At 31.5% G+C, this 18,929-nt stretch overlaps 1 protein-coding gene across 1 annotated transcript; it reads left to right on the top strand.

Moving 5' to 3' along the window:
• Positions 1–2,845: 2,845 nt before the first annotated feature.
• LOC123712476 lies at positions 2,846–6,448 on the top strand. The gene is made up of 5 exons (XM_045665584.1): positions 2,846–3,624; positions 4,329–4,428; positions 4,964–5,053; positions 5,514–5,669; positions 6,395–6,448. The coding sequence occupies exons 1-5, from the start codon at positions 2,846–2,848 to the stop codon at positions 6,446–6,448; spliced, it is 1,179 nt and encodes a 392-aa protein (XP_045521540.1).
• Positions 6,449–18,929: the final 12,481 nt, after the last annotated feature.

Raw genomic sequence — 18,929 nt, 5'->3', positions numbered from 1 at the left:
TCGTGAGAAAACCGGTTTGGTGAAGGCCGATCACCTACTTGCCTCTTAGATTAACAAATGATCATGAAACAGATATCTGAGGCCGAGACCTGAAAAGGTTGTAGCGCTATTGATTACTTACTTATCAAGTAATTGTTGCTATAATACTTGTATTATTTTCATTAGACATTTATGTTCATCTATTAATTCAATCAATATGTAATATCTATACCTACACGTTATTTATTATTTTATTCATTTATTAACACTTCGTTACACCACAATATAAAAAAATTGAACATAATTAAATCAAAAGGAGGGCAACTGGCGGCCTTATCGCTTTCGAGCGATCTCTTCCAGACAACCACTATTTATAAGTTATTTATTTCTAATAATTGTATATAAATTATATTTCTAACTGCATTTATTACTTTTCTGGCTTCAAAACAATCTGCTCAGTCTAAATCTTAGCAAACCCAAATTCATGTGTTTTAGCATAACAAATAGCTCCCGCCCAATGAACCTAACAGTCATAAAACTGCACACTGCACACATGCCATAACCAACATTCATCCCAATGTCCAGTTATTGATTACACCGACAGCACAAACTATCAATGAGTAATACTATTATTACTCCTTGATATATCAATCTATATCGTCATCTCACTTGGGAAATGCACATTCACACACAGACTACAAGGATCAGAAAGCTAATGTATATCTTCCATCGATAGAATAATTTATTTAGCACATTGTCAATCCATTCCAACATTGTCTACCGGCATGGGGAGGAACGGCTGAATATTACTGATTAAGATTGAACGTGCATAATGAGCAATTCTTGAAGATGCTTATCGTAGACCGTTTAGATACCCCACAGTCAAACTCCACCTAGAAACAAAAACCTATTCATAAGATATCACAAACTTCATGGACTAACAAATCCGGACATATCAAAGAACAGACGCTTTGAATTCCCAACGCCAAAACGAAGGGCTGAGTTTGGCCAATGCTTCTTTGCATTTCTTTATAATAAAATTTACTAATCTATGGATTCTGAGATAGTCAAACTATCCAGAAACAAACTCGCAAATAACATAAAAATTACACTAGCCAAATTGGTTAACGAATCAACAGAGTTATTACTACGTATCTTGGCATGACTTTGAGGTGCCAAAGACTAACACAGACAATGCACGAACATAACTCTCAGGCACACTCTCAAATACATGTCAATATGCACCAATTGACACACTCCCACATCATCACTCACTCATACTTAATTTCTTATAAGATATAGTCGTAACACTAAAATTACTTTTTTAAACTAACTGTTTTTAACATGTACTATGTACCACGGAATAATTGTTTTCTAGTTACCCACAACACAGGGACTCCCTAGTGTGGGGACTATAAACAAAGTTTTTATTATTATACATATTACATTTTTTTTAAAATATTTCAGAGCTGGAGCTGCTAAGTTATGTGGAGTTGTAGTGGAGATTCTGAATTGGACTTATAGCGCAACAAATTTTAATTCATCGTTGACTGCTCCATGTCCCAATTTAGTCTGTTTTCAGTTCCTCAAACAACGCCTTAGAATTTTTGATAGAATTTATGCATTTTTTTTATTTTAATATTTCGCTAGAGATAGAGATTCAGATATTTGTTGAGGTTTTCAGAAATAACGAATTTATGAACATATACTTTAATTTAATTTGCCAGGGGTTGCGTACCACATATGTCAGGGAATCATAAGATCAGTGTTGGCATGGTGGCTTAAGAGTGCCATCCTCTTGCGCACGAATCGGTACAGTAAAGGCTAACAACGCGAGAAACCCGCTATAAGATAATCGATGACCTAATTTGATTTTTTTTGTCTATAAAGTAAATATGAACGAAGAAACGGATGTAATCTGTGGCTATGGCCCATTTAGGGCTGTAGCGATACATAATTTACTATTACCAAGTCGTGTGCTCGACTTCAAACGAATGTATTTTACTAAGCAGAAAATCTAAACCAGTGCCTATAGTTAGTGCTAAGCCTCACCTATTTCCTTGTACTAAAACCGTGGTCGATTTAAAAACAATTTTCTAAATGACTTTTAAAGTACGCGCCTTCCATAAATCAGTTTTCTAAATGAGTGTTTTATTGACTATAAAATATCATTGCAGAACCGCTAGCGTTCAATTACAGAAATGGATTTTAGTTTCTTTCTTCGAAACTTTTATTTATGTTAATATGGGTTCTATTGTGCTTCATTTATGGCTGGCTTTCGAGTGGAACAATCGTTTATATAATTAAATAATTGCTGAAATAGGTAATAGCGAATAATAAAGCTGAAACAGGTATTGGGCGTCAAAAGATTAATTAGCCATATTGTATGTTATTTGATTGCTAGTACTACTACAGTTGTGTACAAAAGGTAAATTGTATGCTAATGGTAATATTGAATGAAAATTCAGCAAAAAATAAGTTTTAAATAACATTGCAGTCTGGTTTTGCATTTAAGAGTATATCGTAATACCTAAACATGTTCATTATTATCATCATCATTGTTCATCTCGTCTATATACTGTTAAGAACAGCTTAATGCAGTCGTATGAATGTGCAATCTAAGATCGGCATGGCTTCCAACAGGCTTCCCTCATGAATAAGATCTATAACTTACCAACCATATCATATCAAAATTAGGAAAAGCTTAATTTTTCCTTTAATATTTAATTTATAATATTACCTGATACTGAGTAAATATTAATTTTAAAGAAAGTTGCTTAAGGACTTTTGTATAACACTGTACAGACTTTTCAATATATAAATAAACTCTGATCGTGAAATAATCACTTAGTAGCTCATTGAGAAAATGACTAACATTTTCAAAAAAACAATTTCCAAATACATACAGACAGTTGGCCCCAGAAATGAAGTCGACGATATTTTCCTCCCAGCTTTGGCGTACCAAAGCATTTTCGGACAGCAAGTATTGGACCCAAGATGGTCTTGGAGAAAGCATTATATCCATCAACTATTAAATTTATTCCTTTTCATTTACGTTTTTCTTGGGACCTTGGAATGCCTAAAAACAAGTGACGATAAAGATCTGCAAGCAGAGGCATACTACACCATTATCATGATAATAATATTCCCGGTCAAAATGGCATTGTTCATAAAAAGTAGATTCACATTCCGCGCTCTCTACGCAACTGTAAAGAACATTCTTATAGACGTAATACGAAGAAACCCCACTGCGGATATCAAAAGGGTACTTCAGACTGGAAATAGAATTGTATTCTCCTTATTTTGTATGGTAATAGTACCAGTTTCGATTTACGAACTAACAACTTTGTGGAATTATATAGCTGGGACGCGAATCCTTCTCTCCAGATCCACAATGACTTTGATGCCAATGTCCAGTCCGTATTATGAGATAGCTTGGTTCTTACATACGATATTCCTGCTTGAAATAAGCAGCACTATTATATTGGATATGTGGTTTGTTGCGTTGATATATTTTTTATTTGCGGCGTATCAGGGGTTAGTGAGTATTTTAAAAATTGAAATAAATATGAGAAGCGACGAATACGCTGAAACATTAACAAAAGCATTACGTGAATTTTATTATACTCATCTTGAATTAAACAAGTAAGTTATAATATAACTATGGTTGTATAGTAAATGTTTTAGTCTAAATAAAGTAGTTAAAATTTACGATTTATGTGGCTCACAATTATATCGAGCGTAATAATCGTCAGAGTCCAAAAAAAAATAGAATACTATTAAATAAATGTCATTGCATCATACTTCTAGAAAAATTGCACATCCATGTTCCTGGCTACCAGACTCATAATATTGCCTTGTTTCACGTTGCTATTTATATTGCTGCTAACTATGCCAAAACCTCAGTTTTGTATCGCCCAGCCCGGACATACAAGCATTGACTTGTTTAAGCTATCGCAGAATATGCTTAATAAGAATAAGATTGTAGAAAGTGTCAAATCACCTGCATCGTGAGCACCCCTATATTCACTATCACCACATACAACACAGGCTGTGTTGTTATTACTAGTTAAATGTATACAATATTTTTTATTGATTTTTATGTTCGATTAAGTATTCCATCTTTGCCTATATCTTTAGTGCAATCGTTTTTTATTATATATAATATATGTTACAAATAAATACACTTTACCGGCGAAAATTCTCAAAATTAGAACTATCTAATTGTTTAATAATATCTTCACGGTGTTGATTTACATTAACGATTTAATTAATAGATAGATAGATTTGCAGTGAGTTTATACTACTATAATAGACAGTATTAAAATAACATTAAATTCGTGTTTTAGGTACTTATTGTCGTTGATCAAAATGTATAAGGTTTCTGCATTTATACCACTGTGCAATGCTGCTATGTGTATCTGTCTCAATCTATTACTAATGAGCAAGGTAATTTGAATATTCTATAACTACTAATGTTACAAAGACATATGCAGTTACTTCATACACGTGAATTGCAGTTCACCATTGTTTAACAAATTGAACAGTTAACTCATCTGTCTCGTTAATTTGCTTTGAAATTTTACTAACATTTTTGATACCTTTTTTAAGCATACAATTAGAAAGAACAAACCCCGAAAAGCATTAAATACTCGTATATGCAATCATTAATAAATTTATTAAACTTTAAGTTTAGGTGACTACTAACTAGTATTTTCTTTGGGGTATGTACCCATAAATGTTTATTGAATAAAAATAAACAGAATTTCTTCTGATATATTGTATGTATATGTGACTAATTAGGCCCTATCATACATAAAGATTTCGATGCGTATAAGACCAAAGATATTAATCTTATGTTATTTAACATACAATTTGAAATTTCTGTTTGAGGACTGATTAAATTAAACGTTTATTTGACAAGGGTAAAATATCAAAGGATACGGACGGTACATGTGTTAACATTTTTACACGATGTTTTCAGGAAATAAACTGGCGATTCGCGCCCCATATGCTTCCAATGTTCGCCGAGATTTTCGCTTACAATTGGTTTGGGGAACAGATTAAAACTAAGGTCTGATTCGGATATTTAATAAAGTAACAAATTGGCAAGCTATGCATTAAAAGTTTGGAGGTTTCCTCAATCATGAACTATGATTTTACAAAGTATTCAGTTCAATTACAGTAATAATTAGTAACTTTCTTACAAATTGTATTATGTAGCTTTTATAATTCTAAAGTGTTTATAATTATTGCATCTAGACTCTTACATATATTTTTTTATGTAATAGGAGGCTCACCTGATGTTAAGTGATACCGCCGCCCATGGACACTCCCATTGCCAGAAGGCTCGCAAGTGCGATGCCTTCCATTTTATAAGGAAGTAGGTCACGAGCGTTTGCGGCTATCACGCGTAGTCGATTTTTGAGTAAGACAGGTTTCTTCGCTTTATTCAAGAGCAAGTCAATTAAAAGAAAGAAAAAGGCGACCCATATTTTTATCTCGTATGAAAAATTTATTTTGTACATTTTTAGATGAACGAAGTAAAATTGGCACTACTTGACTATGAATGGACCAGCTTAAAACCGAAAGATAGGAAAGCGTACTTGGCTATCATCATTTTTATGACAAAGGAGTTCGGCTTAAAAACCATAAGTGGAAAAGATTTGTCGTTAATTACAATGACCGCTGTATGTATAATTGTTATTTTTAATATTATTCATTAGCGTTACATACACAGGTCTTAGGGTTAGATCTCGTATTTCATTAATTGATTTTTCTTTATAAGCGAGTAGGTCATCGGCAGTGTGACTTATGCTCGACCTGTCAAAAAATTTACGGTCTAAAGTAATGCCGGTACCAAGTTTGCTTTACACGGGCAAGTGCTTATTTAAACAATATATTTGCAGTCTAGATTTTAACACACAACCTGTTTCACAGTGGCACCACTAAAGTAACTATTCCTTAAAATACATATTTTATCATATTAAATAACTATTGGTAAGTTTGTTATGTTGACTTTGAAACAGAGCTGTTACTGGGGCTGCATATATATCTTTTAAAAACAAACCCAGGATCACCAAGTGCATTTTGAGATTATCGTGATTCATGTGCACTTTTTATTTTTTGTTTTTCATGTATCCAATATCAGTTTAGTTTATTTTTTGTTCCTGTTTAGTTTCTTCTTTATAACGTAATATGTATTTTTGCACTTCTTGCCTACCTTATGTAATTTAATACATTTTTTCTTTACTCACAGTGGTTGCCTGGAAAAGATTGCTCGAAAGCGATAAGGCCACCAGTTGCCCTCCTTTTCATTTAATTATGTTTAATTTTTATATTGTAATGTAATAAAGTGTTTTAAAAAATAAATAATAAGTATAATTATGTAATCGTTATAACATTTCATTTTCAGGTTTTGAAGATAACATACCAAACGTTTACTGTTCTTCAGACAATTGACGCTTAAATAATAATTCATGTTAAAATAATTGCAATGATTCTATAAATTTAATAATAGATACTATGGCGATATAATCGCTATAGTATGCTCTATATTGTGCAGCGAAGCTTAGATCTACGGTTTTATTTATAAAAGTATAGGCCTCAAATAACTATTGTCTTTGTAACGATTTATATTGCTTGAAAAAGTGAATATTATAGAAGTATATATTTATTATAACTTAATAAATAACAAATTTTCGCATAAATCTATCTTGAATAGAGACCTAACTTTATATCGAATTATTGAAAATGAAACTATGTTAAAATATTTAAAAAATTCTCATTAAAATGATTTTTTATTAATAAATAAGTTTATATTTTAAGAATATGTTTATCTATGATTTAAATGACTCTAGCCTAGATATGTGACTCTCAACCCTGAAGTTGTTATACAAATTGATTTATCCCAATATCTGAACTATTCACAGATAACGTTGCACATGGTATAGGAATCGTGAGTTTCACGTCTTAGACCAAGGAACAGAAGGCAAGCTGATTTTTTTAAGTCAATAACGACCAAATTCCACATTGTTAAATCAATAATTCCTCGATAAAGAAATAATTTCGGATTTCAATAGTGTCTCGTTACAATAATTTAATATAGGGTACGGGCATAAGAAAAATACGGTTCGGTAAGCTAGAAATATAAAGGACCCTTAAATTTGAATACAGACGTTATATTCTTTGGTACAATTTATTAGTATTCGATCATATCGTAAGATGTATGAATACATTTTTCGAGACATCTGTAGGACAATAATTGTATGCCGTTGAAATTTAAAGCAAAGATTATCTTATCTATATCTCTTAATATCTTTCAAGCCGTTAGTTAAACGGCACCATTTAGTTAAAAGGCTTGGCTGTTTATTGAAAGGCTAATTAAGCTAAGTTGGCTGCGACATATATATTTATTTATTTATTTATTGTATAAGTGTTCTTAATATAAAGGAAGTTGGTGTGGTGGAAACACAAACTGTACACAGTTTTTCTATCCACCAGGACGTCGAACATATTTAAATCATTAATATATATATATATATATATATATATATATTTACAGTTTATACGTTACTGGCCTTAGTATATATAATATAATTAGTATACTAATTATATTATATATACTAAGGCCAGTAACGTATAAACTGTAAATTTATAACTCTAACCATTCAAACGATTATATATATATATATATTACATTCATAGATATTACATTCAACACAGAGAAAATATGGAAAAGAAACCGAATTTAACTTTAAGTTAAATTAATATATTTTCTTAAGTTTACGGCCTTAAACTGAACTATTAACAAAGTTTACTATGTAAGTATGTAATTGAATAACAAATATATAAATTTCTACTTTACACATAGCAATTTTTTTTAAACTACGATCAAGCACCTCACTGACTGTCGCAGGACTGAACGGGGTGCATTAATTAATTATTATTATTATGGCTGTAATATAAGCCATAAAATAGCCGTCCATAGCCATTGGTTCTGGAATGAGATCTGAGCCTCTCATTATAACCCTAGTCATATCCTACTCATGATGTTATTCTATCACAGAGATTTTTTCGCTGAACCTGGACTTGTCTTTCACTGCATTTTGGTGACAAGATTTTTTAATTGAAAAAACTGTACTGCGATTTGATTTCTTCCGCAACAGGTTGTACCAACAGGACCTGACTTTGTCTCGACATCCATTGGATACAAAGAAATAAAATCTTGGTTTGAGTAATATAAATTTGGATTTTATTGTAAAAAATAGTTCTGAGAAAATGTATTTTATAATTCATTCTAAATATGTCCTAAATACGAAACGTAAACTCCGACCTCCCAGCTCACTTATGTTGCTTACGTACAGAGCTCGCTCTTCAATATATAACTTATGAAGAAGTACAACTTAATATTGGAAATAAGAAATCCAATCTGTGGATTAAAATTATACCTTGACCACTATCCATAAGATACTGACATATAAAGCTTTTGAGCTCCCATGTAGATCCCGTATATTGAATTATATAAGGATATAATTGATATTAACGTAGATACATTATAATTTATCTTCGTAAACATTAAAGTTATGAACTAAGAGATCAAGAATTCACGATAATGTAAGGCTTACCTATGTAAGGTTCGTGTAATTTATATGTCCGTTCAGACCCCAGCGGTTTGAATTCGATATCCGATTGCAAGTGAATAATGTATATGAGGTAGAAATCCGGTCGGTCCAGCAGTTTATTAAACATACGATTTAATGTATTTTATTTCCTGTTTATAATAATATTTTAGAATATAGTCGGTCCAAGTTTCGTCGATTATTAGAAATGGTGGCACTTCACACACCTTATTACGCTCAAGAGATAACCTGGTTCATTAAGTTTGTTTCGTGTGTAGTTTTTTATTTTGAACCAATTCTTTCGTTATTCTTAAGAATAATTTACATAAAACAGCACTCATTAAGAGCTGTTTCAAAGATAAAAGGTAACATTTTCGAATCTCGTAATTATTTAAAAGGATCGTTCGAAATTTAAAAACAATGGAACAGTTAAGTACTTCATTATGGAGCCGATTTCCGGATTTTTCATTGAATTAACAGATTCCTTCTTCCGGAATGAATAAAGGACGTTCTATGTTCATTGTTTCTTTTAAGTTGCTAGCAATTTGAATTTCTAAAAGAATATTTTTTGTACAGACGTAAGGGAAATGAAAATACTGATAAATCTTAGATTTACTTGAATGGAAAATCTTGAAGTGGGAAAGCAATAAAGCCGAGATATTTTGTATGAATAGTTTTATAAGGATAAGTGAAAAAATTTATAGGCCCTGCCTGACACACTTGCTCCGCAGCTCTTGCTCATATAATTATATTATTCAGTTAATAATATATAAAGATAACCCTTGTATGATAGGTTACCTAATTAAAATTATTACTAGAATGGCATGTCATAGCTACAACGTTTAATACCCTAAAGGCAGTTTAATGAAGCACAGATTAGTGAAGGACCGATTCAGTTTACGATTGAACACGAGGTAAATTAAACCTTATATTGTTTAAGTAAACATCAAATTTTCGTACGGAAATGAAATAATTATGTAATTATAAACAAAATATCTATTTATTTGATAATCGTTCGGTACCTTTTTCATTATTAATACCACTTCGACAACGATGTCGGTATAACAACAATGGTTCCAAATATGTTATGATGAGATATGAGTATTATGACAGCTATCTTAGTTGTTTAATGGCGCTCATAAGGCAAGAAACAAAACAAACTGGGAACCAGTTTGATTGGTACAGATAATTTCCGGAGTATCAAGAATTGGTCAAGGCTGATAAGCATTGACAATTAATTTAAAATTGCCCATCGAACGATATACGTAACTTCAAACATTTTACCTAAAGCAACAACTTTGTAGGAACGTATTATTTTATAGTTCCATCGCAAAGCTATCACAGAATTATAAATATAATTAAGTGTAGTCTCTAGCCAAATATATTTTGACAACAGTAGTTTGTGAACTAAAACACGAGTGCTGTCAACACACCTTAACGAGGAAAGTTACGACAATAGTTCACACCAAATAATATTGAATTACAGAGGAACAATGGCAGAATTTTAGTCAAAAATGGAATTTAACGAACACTATATTGTTTAACAAATTCATTTAGTACGAAATTAATTTTAGACTTTATTGTATAAGTTCCATTTTGTGTTGTAAATCTGTGTTTGAATTTTTTGGTGAAATAAAGGATTACCTCTGAAATAACGCCTATTTATGTTAGATAATGAGCTATGTTATTTATGCCATAATACGCATATGAGTGTCTACAGTAAGATTACAACACATAAATACACACACAATAAACATCTGTTTGTTATTTGTAAACTTATATCATAACAATTTATATAAATGTCTTTATCGATCTCTTACAAACCAAACAATGGCGATAATTATATATTAAAAATTAACAGGGAAATTTAGGTAAGCTTAAATATGCCTACGTATATACGATATAGGAAAATTATTGCACATGATCGCAATAAATCCAGCGTCAATCAAAATCAAGATGTTAATATCATAATTGATCAATTTGTTCGTGGAGTGATTAAACGCGACGTTCAAAGCATAATAACATTGATTATTCCGAGCAATTGCACTTAGATGATATAACATGCTCAATAATCCCATAAATCCACTCTGAAACGTGTTTCCTCAAACTATCCTGTCAAGTAATCAATCTCTGTAGGTATTTGACATTTCCATACATTGATATGAATTGGTATGGTATTTTAATAAAGTGTCATTCTAAATTCAAAATATTGCATTTTGTTTAAATTTGTAATTCAATTTCAATTTCTAAACAATATAAGCGTTTCATTGGTATTATATATTTTAACACTTCATTACAACAGTTTCTCTCAAATATGTAAATTATTTACCAAAATTTAGAGAAATTTCAAAAGATTTGTGAGACAAAACCTCACGGATTATAATAAATATTTCATTCTCAATATTAAAAAATTAAATTCACTGAATATTTTCTTTATTTTACCCTTTTTATAGTGTTATAAAAACGATACTATGAAAATAACGACTATAATTAATGTAAAAAGCAAATAGTTTTAATTAAAGGCACACTATAAAAACATTCATTAGTTGCACCTTTATAAAATCCTTTTTGTGCATAGCCTGTTTACAATACAGTCGGCTGTCAACAAAAAACCAGGAGTGAATAGTAGAAATAATTAGCGGAGCTGATTGTGGGTTCGCTATTGTAAAACTTGCAAGTTAGAGTTGTAACTAAATAAGCTTGGGTCTGCACTGTTTTTAAATTAATTAACATTGCTTATTCAACAATTGCACTCACCATGAGTTGGATAATGAACGCAAATGGAAAACACATCTGGGTAAATTTATGTTTGAAAATCTCAATATAATATTTATATTATAAGTTACAAAGTGAATATGAATATAAACAATATATTCAAAATCTACATTTACTAGATCTAAAATAAAGAGCGAGAACTGGTCAGAAGTGTCAGTGTCCAAATATGCGATACGAACGTATATTTTATCACACTTTAATAAATTTACTTTAGAATCTTAAATTAACTCATTTAAATGTTCGAAAAATAATCCTGATAATAATATTATTATAGCGTTTTACAAAAATTGTTCTCTAGATGCTCCATATTTTTATTTTTTTATTAACGTGACTGCAATAACAACCGTTTTTATAATCAAATTACCGTTTAAATGGTCTTAAACATACCGATCTAGGTATCAATATACCTTCGCAATTATAAATAAGATAAGAAATGAGGAATGTTAAAAAAATAATGTGATTCAAACTATAACATAGTAGAAAGACAGAGGCCTGATTGAAATTCAAAGTTGCTCTCAGAGAAACAGCTGGTGCAGTCATGTTATCTAAGAAAACAGTTGACTACCTGCGGTTAACTTTTATACAATTTCGATTGCTTTACTTTCAGACATTTTAGTTAAAAGGCAACCTCAACCTCGGAGCTCGTATACCGAAAGAGTGTATTAAGAAATTTCTTATGTTTAACATATTATTTTGTTCAATTTAAACAGAATATTATCAACTATTTACACATTTAACATATTAAATCACGCTTCGAAATTTGAATTATTCTTTTGTGCTAATTTGTAAATTATGTAAACTTTTTTCATTTTACAACCATTAGTGAGTTTGCTTACCAGATGGTATTAAAAAGTTACAATTAGATTTTATGAGCCAGAAGCTCTCGCGCTCCGCAGAACACCTAACCAAAGTTTTGGTACATTCAGGTAGATTTTAGAATAGAGACAAATACCGTCATTACATCAATCAAACATAAACCACCTGACATTTTCAAGATTTCTCTTTATTAAAAATTAGGATTTAGTTTAACTAAGACTAATTATCATAACATTTTGTTAATGGTGACTAATGATGCGCGTGTCAGTTAAGGCGATGACGTTTTGTTCATCTGTTCTTTTAATTGATTTTACATTGTTTTAGGACTTTGAAGAAGCTGGCTATCTGTTTGACTTATATGTATGTGATATTATTGGAATTGAATATATATTTAGGATTCCCAGCTATGATATATATAAGTGTATTTCGTATTTATATTTGTCCACAAATTGCTCGGTAACTTAACACATAGACATTATTTTTTATTTAAATTAGTTATATCCCAGGTTAGGAAAACTGCCCAAGATCGATCAAAATCGTTATAGTACTGTTTGTAATTAGGATACCCAAACATTTATATATTTCATTCCTGGAGCATTTCTCTATTATCTATATAAATAAAAATAAATCGCAAAATATGTTGCTAAGTGCAAAACTCGAAAACGCCTGGACCAATTTGAGTATTTTTTTTATTTATTCCTTGAACTCGTAATAGGGCTAGGAGCAGCTAGTTTATGATAAATGTTGTTTTTATCTATTTAGTTGACTCAGTACATCCTTAAATAAAAATAAAGTTTAGAATATACAGTGAATCTATTTAGGGAGAGTTACAAAATATGCACCGAAATTTCTAAAATACATATGAATACGAATAACAAGGCCGCAGTGTATCGTGCTATCTGAATTTATTTGTTTGAAGTTCTATCTTTGTATGCTTTTTGTTAAACTGAAACTTCTGTTGATAAAACCACGTACACCCACTTTAATGCCCAACGCAGATGCGATACTTATATGAGTACATGGCATCCGAGTTCAGTTAAAATAATAGTTGTCTTTGTTACCTTTTATTGTTATTATGTTATTTATTACGCGAATTTATAAAATTTTCTCGCTAACACTAAATAGTACTCAAAACGTCGACTAAGATATATAAAGTATCCGCGTTTGTGTGGCTTAAAAAAGGTTTTATTTAAAAGTCCAAAGGCATTTTTTTACCTCATGCATGAAGTGCCTTAATATATTGTGTGTCGAAAATTTTAGATATAACAAAATAAATACATAGCCTTTATTGGAGCCAATATTCTTTTTAATTGCTTTATTTTACAGAATAATATAATATGATCGCAATGTGTTTTGTATTAATGCAACCATAAAAGTCTTGTTGAGGAGCGCGACACATTCATATAAAATATATTTTTTTAATTTACTATATATGGTGGTTAGCGTTAGGCTATCTAATATCTGACTGGGTAGACCATTTATTACGTCATGCTCCACTCGTTCATCTCGAAAAAAGTGCTCGACTAGAAGACATTTATTTACTTTTTCTGTTATTTTATTATGTTTTATCTTTATTTTGCAGTGTTTAAAATTCCTATTTCTTCATATTCCTTAATACTAGCCAGATTTTTTTCTAGCCCTCATATTTTATACACATATGTGTCACAGGATGCCACATAACCTTATAGAAAGCGTATGTTGTGTGCGCAGTATCTATTAAAGTAATCTCTTTACTGCGTAATATTTGATTCTAGTGCTCAAGGAACTCTACAAATAGATTGGTTTTTTATTTATACCTTTGAAGGTGACGCTCTTTGTTAAAACCATTCATTATTTTGTAAGAACTTCCTCGGCTAGACTCTTTTAACAAAAATACGATAAATTTACTTATTATTTATATTTCTATGTAGGATAATAACGTGAAGATCATTTCATAGGACGTCGTTTCTTTAAAAATGAACACTTCTAATAATCGAAAGATACCTGAGGAAGTCGCTTCTCTCATTTGAAATTTGTTTATTCAGTCCGGGTGTATTTTTTTAGCTCTTCGCACATACAACTTACAGTTTTCTGTTGCATCACATATCTTTGAATCTATTGGTAGACTCGTGTTCGATTCATAATCATTTGTCAAACGGATCATCAATCTTCGTTCGTCAACGTAACACGTAATACCAATTGTGGCCAAAATCGATAGAAGTCAGATTTAATATTGTACGGTGACGTATAATTTTACACACAAATAACATTGGAGAATTGAATTTTCAATGAAGCTAGTTGCTTCTTTTTGTCTTTTGCACAAAAATACAAAGTAAATATTAGGTCCTTACATATGAAATTGGCGTATTTCGTACTGGCCACTTTAATCACGATATTCTCCTCTTTGGTAAGGAATTCCAAATTCAAATTTGTACAGCTATTTACTCATGTATTTGTGCTTCGATGACCGTCATTCATTTGTTTTTTTCTTCTGTTTTTTTCTGTTTGCGTCACTCATTTTACAAAATGGAAAACTTAAAGTATCGCATTATTTACGAGTACGAGTTCCGCCGTGGCACTAGTGCTGCGGAAACGACTCGAAGGGTGAATGATGTGTATGGTTTTTGGTTCCAACGTTTTCGTTCTGGAAATTTCGACCTGCAGAACAAGCCCCGTGCACGGCCTGAGACCCAAGTTGATAATGAAGTATTGAAGGCTATTGTGGAAGCGGATCCATCGCAAACCACGTCCGAGTTAGCTGCAGGCTGCGGTGTTAGTGAGAAAACTGTTTTAATTCACTTGAAGCAAATTGGAAAGATTAAAAAGCTTGAAAGGTGGGTAACTCACGAAGCAAACCGACAAACGGGCGTCGACTGCTGCGTTACATTACTGAACCGGCACAATAATGAAGGTATTTTAAACCGAATTATTACCTGTGATGAAAAATGGATTCTTTACGATAATCGGAAGCGCTCAGCGCAATGGTCCAACCATGGTCCTGGCCAGCCAGCCAAATCCTGCCCCAAGCGAAAATTAACCCCAAAAAAGTTACTTGTAAGCGTTTGGTAAACTAGTGCCGGTATCGTTCATTGCAGTTTTCTTAAATCTGGCCAGACTATTACGGCTGATGTCTATTGTCAGCAATTGCAAACCATGATGGAAAAGCTAGCGGCTAAATAACCTAGGCTGGTCAATCGCTCCACGCCACTGCTACTTCACGACAACGCTAGACCACACACTGCACAACAGACAGCTACCAAATTAGAAGAGCTTCAATTGGAATGTCTAAGAAATCCTCCGTACTCCCCGAACCTTGCTCCAACAGATTACCATTTTTTTCGAAATTTGGACAACTTCTTGCAAGGGAAAAAATTAAATTCTGATGGGGCAGTCCAAATCGCCTTCACAGATTTTATTGATTCCCATCCGACTGTTTTTTTAAGTAAATGGATCAATGAACTACCTATGAGATGGCAAAAGTTCATAGAAAACAATGGTTCATACTTTGATTAATTAAATGTATTATATTTAAAAATATTCGACTTTTTGTTCCTCCCATACAAAACGCCAATTTCATATGTAAGGACCTAATATTAGTAATATAGTGTAGAAAGACATCTTAAAATGATCTTAGATCTAGTTAGTGATTTTGAAAAAAACGTTCCAAAAATCTCTAATCATCTCTAATCGTGTCTAATTCATGGGCCTTGTGGACACTTAAATGGTTTAGTATTTATTTCCAGTTTTAATATACGCAAATAAAGTGAGTATTTCAGAAATATTGGTTATCATTAACCAGAATTCAAGTTAGTAAGACTTTTTTTATATTTTTATTTGTAGATTAAGGTCTGTCAAGAATCAAGTAATATAAGTAGTAGTTAATGTTTCATAATAATTAAAATGAAACATTTATACGAAGTTTAGAATATAATTGAGTGAATCATTCAACATAAACCTCTAGTTATCATCTGCATATCACAGGATATGACGCAGCACAACTGAAACCACGTCAACAGACATTTGATTTGACTTCCGAAGCAATCCGTTGATTGCTTTCTGCCTGCCAATCTCAAAATTTGATTGGCTAAAGTATACTTTATGTATTACACAAAATAGATGTCGTCACAAAGGGCCCAGTACAGATCTCAATAGATTGCTTTGTGGACGTCAAATGCAAAATTCAAATTGCAATTTTGCCAATGTAAATCAATGCAACGAATATGTTCTAGTTTCTTTCCCTCCGTTATAGTTCTGCTCCATTTTTACTGTATATATAATAATAATAATTTTTAATAGAAACATTATTCATCGAAGGCCGTAAGCAGATATTCTGCATTTTCTCCCCCAAGCCCTCCCCCCTCTTGTCAGCAAAAGTAAGCAAAGCTCTCAAAAATAATAGTATTATTTTTTTAGGAATCCTTGAAAAAACCTTTCGTTTTAAAAGCTTAGGCAATGGTTGGGTAATAATATGTGTAAAAACGCTACGTAATCACCAAATAATAAAATTAAAGAAACCCTATTGTGCTTACGTAATACTTGAACGGCCCCGTACCAGTAGACAATATTTAAATATAGTGGTTAATATATATTTATTAGTTAATAGTATTAATAGGCTTTTACAAACAGAATGTAGAAGTGCATAGTGTTAAATTTTTTATTATAATACAAGTATATTCACAAAAATGTTTGTTCAATATTTTATAGTATGCATGGAATGATCTCGAAGGAAATACTCCCGGATGTAATCAAAATAACCGCTGTGAACGCATGTTTGCACAAGTCAAAGGTTTAGCGACCAGATTGATGTTTACTTGAGACATTTGCTGTGTCAACCTGCCTAAGCTGAAGTAGCCATCTTGGAGTATATATTTCTTTGGACTTCAATTAGGTAATCTACCATTTTTGCCTTTTAAGCGAGACTCTCAGATCAACCCAAGAATAATAAGGGGCTGTAAAAATGTTCGTGAACTGAATTGAGTATATTTTGTTTTTACGTTTTTTCTGCTTACTTTATGTTTTTTTAACGATTATTTCAAACATAATTAATATGCTGATAATTCACCTGATATCTTAGCCCAAGGCGAATAGAAACCTAGAATTAATTAAAGTATTATTTATTGTAATTTGGTTCTTTCTAAGGATGCTTTATGATAACAACTTTATCTAACTAATAATTAAATTAATGTTCAATTACTTAGTTAATTTTTTAGTCCAATTTTTATTTTCTGATAATCTGATCTTTAAAATAAGATAGACTATGTTGGTGTAAATGCTATGAAGCCAGTAACATCATTAAGAAACCGGCCCTAGACCATAAAAATGTCGATATCGATCTATCAGGCACTGAAGACTGATCACCTATCGTGATAGGTAGGTCTTTCTCTCATTTAATAGAGAAATCTGAGGCCCAGATGTAAAAGGTTGCTGCGACACCGTTATTATTTTAGGTGGTAAGAAACGTTCCTTACAGTACTCTAAGGGCCGATTTACAATTTTAATTAAATATATAAATAACGTGAAAATCAGCTACGATTTACGATTAATTAACGATGATGTTCGCTGTTTGTATTTTAGATTTGATAGTACCCTTTTATTCGTTTAATTAGTTGTTTATTTATTCAAATACTACTCAAAGTATCCTAAATACTCTTAATGAGCTACTTATACCAATTGTTAATATTCTTATTGATAAAATAGATTTCTCTTGCATTCGCTATGCAGTAGTTTATTAACCGCTTATGTTGTTATAGTCCACTCAAAAGGGCAAATAAAATTCAGTTTAATAACACTTTAAAATAAATAAACCTTTCATAATTGAAAACACGTTTAATCTTTTAATCGTATCAAAAGGGTTCATAAGTCGTGGCCTAGAAAGTAATAAAATCTAACCCCTAGTGCAAAAGCTATAATTGAACAAGTAGGTACGCTACTGGTGGGATTTAGTTTCGTCTCTAGAAAATATATTCGACAGCTTATTAAACCTGTAGGGACTTTCAGTAGATTTATGAATAAAATTATGTTGTATAAAGTCCTATAAAAAATGGGGGACAATTGTTGGATGCCGGAAGTGTAAGCACTGGCTATTTCTATAATTTTGTTGCCAGTCAACATAGTTTATCAAATAATGTTATCATTTATCCAATGTTATAAACTCTGGTAATTATTGGACATCGGCTATGTATTATAAATATTTAATTAAATTATAATAACTAAGTGGTGCTTACAAACATTTCGTAAGACCTAGCGATTTTAAACAGTGACGGATAATTTATTGCTAGTTCTTCTCGACCGTTATACGCCCATCATTTCAGAACAGTAAATGTAAATTTAGAATTATCCTTCTATAAATGTTGCCGATATAAACGATTGATATTTTGTGTTCAAAAGATAACATTCTCTACTACGCTGCCATACTAATGTTCAATTAGCTAATGCTCTCTTCATATAATACTACATTGTTATTCGAAGTAAGAATAGGTGAAAAAAATATTGTTTGTTAAAAATCCGGCAACTTCAACAGTGGGCAAGTAAGTTTTATACTTTGCTATTGGTTTGCTTTTATATTTTTGATTTGTAATCAAAAATCGTGGTAGAACGTTTTGTATTTTTTCATAGTTATCTGTTATAAGTTCAAACTTGGTCATGCTCATTATTAGCTATCACCTAATAATGAGCATGACCAATACATAAATTAAACTCTTTGTGTCAAACAAAAACTTACCGTAATGTTAATTACGACATCTGATAGAGAAAATTGGA

The sequence above is a fragment of the Pieris brassicae genome, chromosome 1, assembly GCF_905147105.1.
Source record: "Pieris brassicae chromosome 1, ilPieBrab1.1, whole genome shotgun sequence".
Classification (NCBI taxonomy): domain Eukaryota; kingdom Metazoa; phylum Arthropoda; class Insecta; order Lepidoptera; family Pieridae; genus Pieris; species Pieris brassicae.
Note: the sequence above shows the minus strand (reverse complement) of the source record. Positions and strands in the feature narration are given on the sequence as shown.

What these genes read in the sequence shown, in the direction of transcription:
- LOC123712476 (XM_045665584.1), top strand. Translation starts at nt 2,846, where the DNA reads ATGACTAACATTTTCAAAAAAACAATTTCCAAATACATACAGACAGTT. An exon ending in ATCTATTACTAATGAGCAAG is followed by an intron (nt 4,429 to 4,963) that starts GTAATTTGAATA and finishes CGATGTTTTCAG; the next exon opens with GAAATAAACTGGCGATTCGC. An exon ending in CGTTAATTACAATGACCGCT is followed by an intron (nt 5,670 to 6,394) that starts GTATGTATAATT and finishes TTTCATTTTCAG; the next exon opens with GTTTTGAAGATAACATACCA.